General features: G+C 50.2%; 1 protein-coding gene across 1 annotated transcript in view; it reads left to right on the forward strand.

The window, feature by feature from the left end:
• The first annotated feature begins 26 nt into the window (after window positions 1–26).
• FGFR1 (fibroblast growth factor receptor 1) overlaps window positions 27–8,873 on the forward strand; it is a 47,859-nt gene continuing 39,012 nt past the window's right edge. The window contains exons 1-2 of the mRNA XM_010838846.1: window positions 27–72; window positions 6,009–6,187. Coding sequence (XP_010837148.1) covers window positions 53–72; window positions 6,009–6,187 — 199 coding nt within the window. The 5' untranslated portion in view covers window positions 27–52. The remainder of the gene's footprint in view (window positions 73–6,008; window positions 6,188–8,873) is intronic.

Raw genomic sequence — 8,873 nt, forward strand, 5'->3', positions numbered from 1 at the left:
ACAAGGTGTTTGGGGACTGGGAAGCTGCCGGGGGTCTCGGCTCCAGCCGGCGATGGTTGCATACTGCATCGGGTGAGGAGCTCGTTGAAATATCTGTTGCATTTATTCTTAGTCATAGCGGAGTGTCAGCTTTTTAATGAGGGTCATCCGGGTGAAGAGCCACTTGGACAGTGTGCGTGCCGCGCGCTGTCTGCTCTGACGGTGCCCGTACAAATGCGCGTTGGGGAGGCATTTTCACGAATGGGATTTGGGCCAGAGTGGGCACTGTTTTCTTTGGCTCCCAAGTAGACAGCCTTGGGTACTTCTTTTCCTTGGCTCCTGGCCATGGAGGATGTGAGAAAGTTCCGTTAGGCACCCTTAGAATAGCAAGTGAAGCCAAAAGCAGGAGAAGACACAGAGAAGGAGCCTGGAAGGTGCTATGGCCCCACCCCTCCTGGGGCAGAGGATCAGAACATCTCCAGATGTTCTCTCAGGTCTGGTCCAGCTTTGTTCCTGTGGACTCCAGAGGCCAGGAGGATGGAGTTGAGAATAGAGGGGGTAGCCTCCAGCCACCGAGAGCAGGCTGGGCTGCTTTGGCTTTTAGTTGTCTGCTTTTTGTTTGTTTGGGGGTGTTTGGGGAGTGTTTTCTGTTTGTTTTGGCCTGGAAAAAAAAAAAGAGTCCTAAAATAAGAGATTTGCTCCTGTGAGCTTGGGCCTTTAGCAGCCTCTGAACACTTTCTTCAGGTCTCCATTTTTTAATCTCTCTCATCAAAATGGCCGTGGTTAAGAGCTTCCTAGGAAGGTTTCAGCCTGTTGCTGCAGGAGGAAAAGGAGCTACAGAGTAAGTGATTCAAACATCTTACTCTGAAAAGGCCTCACCTCACTGGAGAGGAGTTTTAATTTCCTCTTGGGAAATAGGTATTGCATTTGGCTTCCCAAGAGCTTTGTAAAAGGTCTGAGTCAACCCCAGGACTTGTTGGGAGTCCAGATGCAGAGCTTCAGAGAAGATTCTGGGGTTTCCAGAGAGGATTAAAAAGCCGACCTGGACTAAGAGAATTGCTTTTCCCCCTAAGGTTACATCTTCCTGAGATAGAAATTCCCTGCTCATCACCATTCCACTTGCAATTACAAGGAGCCACATTTGGGCTCCAAGAAAACAGCCCTCACCTGGGTGAACACCTCTAAGCGTATGGTGGTCCACAAGCCATCCTTCTTCGGTGGCAAGTCTTCCTAGATTACGGTGGGACAGTTAGAGTTTCTCTTCTTATTACTCATTTCTTACATACCTCACTCCCAGGGACATCTGGGCACTTCTTTTTTTTACAAGGACTCAAAACTTTTAAATGAGCATTTCTGTTGGACCCACTCATGTTTCGCAAGCCGAGCTGCGTGTGTTTTGTTGGGTGTTTGTGGAGTATTTGCCCTGCCACTCTCCGCCGGGAGTAGGGAATGCTCACTTTGGGGAAAAGCAACCATTTCTGTTAAGAAGTGTTATTCCCAACTAAAGGGATTAAAGTTTTGGCATTACTTCCTCAAGTCTGAGGAATCAAGATGTTTAGAAAATGTCCGGGTTGGTATGCTTTGTAATCGAGTTTGGCTGGCTAACAGGGACGCCTGACGATTTTCTCTGGCGTTGTCAACCTGTTCTCTGCAAGCGCAGCTCTGTCAGTTTCTTTCCAATCGGCCCTTCTTTGTTTTGTTCATTTATTCATCCAGTTACCAAATGCAGCAGCACCCGCTCTGTAGGTGTTAGGTGCTAAGGGTGTTAGCAAGGAGTAAACCAATGCAGACCCTCCTCTATAGGAGCTTGCCACCCTATGATGGACGTTTTTGGAAATTCAGAGGATCCTCCAAAGGCCCAAGAAAGACTTGTGGAAGACGTGGCAGTTTGAGGTGGGGCTCAGAGAATGAGAGAGGAATGAGAGAGCGTGGCCTGCCAAGGATAGAGGAAGGGCAAAGAAGAAGCGCTTGGCAGGCCGTGGAGGTTACCCAGAGCTGTCCTGTCCCCTATAGAGTAACACAGGCCGCGTGGAATCTCAGAGTTTTCTAGTGGCCACATTTGAAAAGGGAACAGGTGAAGTGCATTTTCATTAGTTCACCTGGATGTCAATAATATATCTGATTTAGCCCAGTATATGTGAAACATTATCATTTGAACATGTAATCAGTATTTTTAAAAAATCATTGAGAGACTGTACATTCTAGTACGTACTTTTCATTTCCAACACATTCCGACTTGCACTGGCCACACTTTAAGGGTTCCATAGCCACGGGGGCCACACGGAACGGGACCCCAAGGTCTAGAGTATGGGGTTTGGAAAGACTGGAGAGGGAGAAATGGTTTTGCAAAGGCAGGAAGTTCATGTCCTCCGGTTGCCAATTACCAAAGTCCCCTAAGAGTGCTATCAAGGAGTGACTCAAAGCACAATGTTTATAGATAATTCCTTACATTTGATTAGTGTTTTCAAGAGGAGAGAGCAAGTCCTTTCACCCACGCTGCGGGTTTAAGGCTCGTCACCCCCTGTGGTGTAGGCAAGGCAACTATAATATTTCAGCTCCCTCTGACGACAAGTGGGAAAACCGAGATGTCACGTGTCCTCTCCCTGCCCCTCTTCCTTCTTTTTCCCCCTCCTCGCCCCCCAGTGAGGACCTCTGCACCCAGAGCCAGAGCTGGGCTGCCAGTCCCAGGAGACGAAACTGCTGGAGAGAGGCTGATGGGGCCAGCTGCTGTGTGCACCTGCGGGGCTACAGGTCACATCTGTCAAGCAGTGGAGGAAGGAGACTGTCCCTAAGGGACTTAAAGAATTCCTTAATTAGTAGAATGGGAAGAAGGTGAGGTGAAGGGGGAGGGGACAGTCCCTAGGGTTCCAGACAGCGTGTGGACTAATGGTCTGTGTCGCTGTGTTTTCCGCAGCGGGATGTGTACCCAACTTACCTTCTGGTTCCAGAAGGGGTTGCCCAGGGAGCTGGGTTTTCTGAACATCTTTTGTTTTACAGACTGGGGACTCAGTGCCCAGAAGGGGAGGAACGGAAGAGACTTTGCAGGGAAGCTGCCAGATTAGTTTGAAATGTGTTGATTGCAGAGCCGAAAAAGAGGGCGGCCAGCAGCCAGACCCCACCTGCCAGGAGGTGGCCAGGCTCTTGGGGGTTGGCAGGGGGGGTAGGCAGAGTGATCAAGTAGTGGTGGGACCTGCCTCCCTGCTACCTTTGAAAACCAGCTTTTTCATCTCAAGATGATACCACCCTTTCTCCTTGGGTACTAAAAATTCGTTCCTGACTCTGGCCATTCTAGGGGACTTATTGAGGTTCTTAGTCAGGTGTACCTTTCTCGGTGACTGCCCTGCATGCATTTGGTGTATCTTTGGGATGTAACGAGATGTGGAAGGTGGTTTAGCATATTCTCTGGCCAGCATCACTTCTGTCCCTGGCTGGGGATCCGGCCTGTCCTGTGTCCTAGATGGTACCCCCAGGAGCTGCTTCCAAGGGTCTTTCTCTTGAGCCAAGAAGTTGAGAATCAAAGCTTCGCTTGTCGAGGAGCAACTAAGCCCGTGGGCCACTACTGAGCCTGCGTGCTGCAGCTGCTGAAGCCTCTGCACCTAGAGCTGTGTTCTGCAACAAAAGTGGCCACTGTAATGGAAGCTCACATACCACACCTAGGGAGTGGCCCCCACTTGCTGCAACTAGAGAAAGCCCGAGTGCAGCAACAGAGACCCAGCACAGCCAAATATAAAGTAAATCAATTAATAAATTGTTGGGGAAAAAAAGAAAGAAAACCCTTTCCCATTGCCAGAATCACCTGGGATCTGTCCTTATCTACATGGTTTCTGTAAGACACGGGGAATTACCCTCTGGAGAAAATAAGCTTTCATCCGGTAGAGCCAGTTTTGATCATGCCATTTTTTAATATATATTTATTTGTATTTATTTATTTGGCTGTGCCAAATAAATAAATTAGTTGCAGCATGCAGTTCTTTTTTTTTTTTCTATCTGTGTCGGATCTTAGCTGTGGCTCGTTGTAGCGCACAGGCTTCTTTGCTCTTCAGCATGTGGGATCTTAGTTCCCTGACCAGGGATCAAACCCAGGTCCCTTGCTTTGGAAGTCAGATTCTTAACCACTGCACCACCAGGGAAGTCCCCATGCAAATTCTTAATTGCAGCATATGAGATCTAGTTCCCAGACCTGGGATTGAACCCAGGTCCCCTGCATTGGGAGCATGGGTCTTAGCCACTGGACCACCAGGGAAGTCCCTGATCATCCCCACTGTATTCCGAAAGCCCAGGTGATGGAGACCTCATGCTCTTGCCTCCCCTCTTGCCCACCCTGGGCAAAGCACTTAACCTCTTTGAGTCTCAGTTTCCCCATTGCTTAAAGGGCAATAATAATTCCCACCTTCCCCGAAGTTCATAGTGAAGAAGAGCTGAAGTTTTATAGTTTAAAATCGTACATAGTCCACACTTGGCAAGGGTTTTAGGTACAGTAAATACTTACTCGATTCTGTCTCGTCTAGTCCTTTTCCTAAATTCAGAAAAACAGAAATGTTTACTTCTCGTTTGATTTGAAATCATTAAAACATTTCAGGAAAGCCTTGGGAGGGACACAGGCACCGCCTGCGTCTTCCGCGCTGGCAGGCACTTGAGAACGAGGCCAGGAATCCAGGGGTTTTTCTGCCAGCCGGGACTGACTCACTCACAAGGGGCCCCGTCTGGCTCCGGGGAGGCCAGGCTGAAGCACCACATGAGGACATGTTCCGGGGAAGTGGATTCTCTGAATAACTCAGATGGTTCCCTGGAGTATTTAGGACAAAAGCCACCTGGAGGACTGAGAGGGTCATCCCCTTGCAGCCCAAATGGTGCCCAGAAGGGTTATCACTTAGGAAAGGTTGAGCAGCAAAGACCATTATCCTGAAGACCCTGGAGGACTGTTTTACATGTTGCTGCTCTAGACATGAGAAGGACTTCCTAGGTGGCTCACACAGTAAAGAATCTGCCTGCAATGTGGAAGACCTGGGTTCGATCCCTGGGTTAGGGAGATTCCCCTGGAGGAGGAAATGGCAACCCACTCCACTGTTCTTGCCTGGAGAATCCCATGGACAGAGGAGCCTGGCGGGCTACAGTTCATGGGGTCGCAAAGAGTCGGTCGTGACTGAGTGACTAACACTTTCAGACAGGAGAAGGATAAAGGGCCGAAGTCCCTGCCTTTCACCGGGGTTGGCATGAGCCATCTTTGAGTCAGGCCTTGCAAGAAACCTTCTTCTGCACGACCTTTCCCCATGTCTGGATCCATTTCTGCTGGACGACTGCTGTCACCTCTCGGTCTCAGGGAGAACTGGGCTCCCCATCTCACGGCTCCCCACTTGGAAGCCTTGTTTAAGTAGCTGGTGAGAGTTGTGTTGTCTCCATGAGGGAAAGCTGCTGGAATCCTAGAGGTCCCCATGATGGGTCCAGTTTTGGAGACAAAAAGAAAGCACCCTGGAGATGGCTTATTTCAGCTTCCTTGCCGTGTGGGTTCAGAGAGGGTCAGCATCTCACGTGGCTCTCAGTCTGGGGACTTATTCTATGATTCCTCATCTCTCTTCACCCCTCACAAGGGTTGGTGTGCCCTAGAGGGAATGAAGACTTATCCTGGGAGAGGTCACATTCATACCCCCGGGCCCCCTCTGGGAGACTTTCCTGAGGCTGTTCGCTTTCCCAGCACAATCGATCGTGGGGCTCATCATGCCTTGGGGAGCTTGATGACAATTTTCCCAATATGGGAAACAGTCCACACTCAGTAAATAGTTGTTGGAGTGAATTAAAGCCCTCCTTGGTCTAATTAAGGCTTCTAACCTCCAGTTCAGCGTTGGGGCAGGACAACAATTCCCTTCTTTGTGTCTGAAGGAGTAAGAGATTGCTTTGGGCACCTTCTGGGCAGGGTGGTCGTGTGACAGGTTTCCCTCTTTTTTTTCTCCTTGCAATGTGGGAGACCCCCCACCCCACCATTCAGACCCTCCTAACTTGGGGTTTTTTGTTTTTTTTTTCCTTTTCCCCAGAGTCAGCTTGCAAAGGAGGATCGAGCCCACGGCGGAGTCTCCATGGAGGTGTGGAGCCTGGTCACCAACCTCTAACCGCAGAACTGGGATGTGGAGCCGGAAGTGTCTCCTCTTCTGGGCCGTGCTGGTCACAGCCACACTCTGCACTGCCAAGCCGGCCCCGACCTTGCCGGAGCAAGGTAAGGCGCAGGCAGAGGTCCAGCGCGGGCACACGGCCCTCAGCAGCAGGGTGGGCCAGGCCGGATGTGATGTGCTCAGCCAGGCAGATTCCATCCCAGGGGGCCTGCAGGAGAAACCCCTGAGCTGGCTGGGGCCTGCCAGTAAATGCAGTCAGCTTCATCAGAGGTTGGGTTGTAAAGGCCGACGACATCCATCTGCCAGAGGTGACATGCTCAGGGTGGGTCTGTGCTTTTCTTCTCTTGAAAAAAGAGCTGGTTGGAACCCAAGAGCCAGTTCCCTAAGCTGGATGGTGTCTAAAGTGGGGGCTGGGCGGTGCCGTTGGGTGTGGTGACCTGTGAATTTGGATTTAGAACTTGGATGGTCTACAGAGGATGTGGGGGGATGTGGGAGCTTCATACAGACCTCTGGCTTCTAGAAATCGTTCCCAAGACATGTCTTTTATGAGGGTTGGCCATCATGGCCACATGCCTGCTATTCTGTCTGTCTTGACCATGTCTCACAAGCCCTGTTGGGAGGCTTGGTAAGAGGTTTGCTTCGGATAAACTGCTGGAGGGATTTCAAAGAGATTTTGAAGAGCACTGCGGGACAAGGGTGCTGGTAGAGACCTGTAGTTTACTGGGAACTCAGGGGGATTTTTAGTAACAGGAAAGATTTGCCCCCACTGCTGATGGCATTTTTCCGGACTTGTGAAAATACCTCGTGGAGATTACAGGTACGGCACACCTGGCAGCTTTTGAAGGTCTTTGAGAACTAATATTTGGGCATTTCTGCTGCCAAGAGGTAGTGTGGCTTATGACTCAGCAGCTGATGACAGAAGCAGAGGAGGTTGGCAGGCACTGGGTGAAGGGCTCAGGCGTGCGTGTGACATGGTGACTGCGTGTCAAGGGCCACCAGTCTCACTCGCAGGACCTGCGTGAGTGACAGATGAAAAGTGAACGTGTTTATCCCCTTGTAGGGTGATGGAGAAGGAGGGAGAAGGGTGAAGGGGGCTTTCTAGAAGCTGGAGCAAGCAGGCTGGAGCAAGCAGGTACCTGTTGCATTCAATGACAGAACTGAAGGCAGGGCCTGACCTGGAACATATTGGAGACCCTAAGTGGGGCAGAGGGGGTAGGATGGCAGAGGGAGTTCACCATCAGGTAGAGGGTGACAGGTACAAAGACAGCTAAATTCAAGGTGGACCGTGTTTAGACCACACAGCGGAGTTATAACAAAGTGCAGTGGGAATGCCAGGGAAGCGGGGCAGCAGAGAGCTTCTGAAATGGTCCAGAGGGATGGGCAGGGGCTGGGAAGGAAATTCGGGGTGTTCCAGGTGGAACAGCATGAGGGGGTGCTGGGCAGGATGTATAAGGCGTTCTGAGAATGACTCACCTGATGCATAGGTAGTTGGAGGACATCATGCCTGGAAAAATTGGACTGAGTTAGCGAATGGAAGCCTTAATCCCCTGCAGAGGAAACTGTACTTAAATGGGTAAATACTGGGAGTCTTGAAAAATCTTGAGCAGAAAGTGACATGATCCAGCTTTCAGATTTTCAAGCATTTGGGTTTGGACGAATGGGAGGAAGAAGTCAGACAGACCTAGGTTCCAGTCGTGCTCCACCGCTTAATAGCAGCGTTACGTGCTTTGACAAATGACTCAAACACACTAAGCCTTAGCTTGCTTATCTTTAAAATGGGGAGAATGACACAGGATGCAGTGAGATAATCCACATAAAGCATTTGCTGGTAAAGCATGGATTAGTTATGACTGCTGCCGCCACTGTTGCCAGAGAGATGAGTTACTTTTATTTTTTGGCTGCAGCACGCGGGCGCCTTTCTAGTTGTGGCAGGCTTAGTTGCCGCATGGCTTGTGGGAACTTAGTTCCTCAACCCAGGATTGAACCCATGTCCCCTGCATTCATTGAAAGGCAAATTCTTAACCAGTGAACCACCAGGGAAGTCCCCAGAGGCGAGTTACTTTAACAGTTGTTTTTGCATGTCTAGCTGGAAAAAGGGAGTGAACTAGGGTTAAGGGTTGTAAAGGAAGGAAAAACAGCAGAGATACTATAGAAATAAAACCTATAGGCTTCAGTAGGTTGGATGTCAATTCTGGGTGACTAGAGACACAGATAGAGAAAGAGAAGTCATATTAGACTCTTTGCAACCCCATGGACTATAGCCCACCAGGCTCCTCCGTCCCTGGGATTTTCCAGGCAAGGGTAGGGCCACCCTGGAGTGGGTGGCCATTCCCTTCTCCAGGGGATCTTCCCAACCCAGGGATCGAACCCAGGTCTCCTGCGTTGCAGGCAGACGCTTTACGGTCTGAGCCACCAGGGAAGCCTCAGAGACAGACAAGGCGAGTGTAAAGGAGGTGAGTCAGGATGGGAGGTTTGTGAGGAGCAGGTAGAAATTGGGGTCAGCCACAGCAATGGGCAGCCACGAAGAGGGGTGGGTTAGGTTTGAGGATATGAGTTTACGCTCAACCCCAAAGTTGTTTTTTTTTTTTTTTTTCCCACTTTCTCTAACAAACCCTTTTGCAGCCTGGGAATGAAGGGTAGAGAAACTGAATAGTAAGCATCTCGAGCCTGGGCTCCGGTAAACAGAAAAGGAATGTCCAAGGGTCCAAGGATAAGGAGTGGAGGGCAGGGGGAAAGAGTCCTTGAAGCTTCTGGCTGTGTCCAGACTGGGAGAGGAAGCTGGGGGCGGGT

The sequence above is a fragment of the Bison bison genome, unplaced genomic scaffold (genome assembly GCF_000754665.1).
Source record: "Bison bison bison isolate TAMUID 2011002044 unplaced genomic scaffold, Bison_UMD1.0 scf7180017864105, whole genome shotgun sequence".
Taxonomy (NCBI): domain Eukaryota; kingdom Metazoa; phylum Chordata; class Mammalia; order Artiodactyla; family Bovidae; genus Bison; species Bison bison.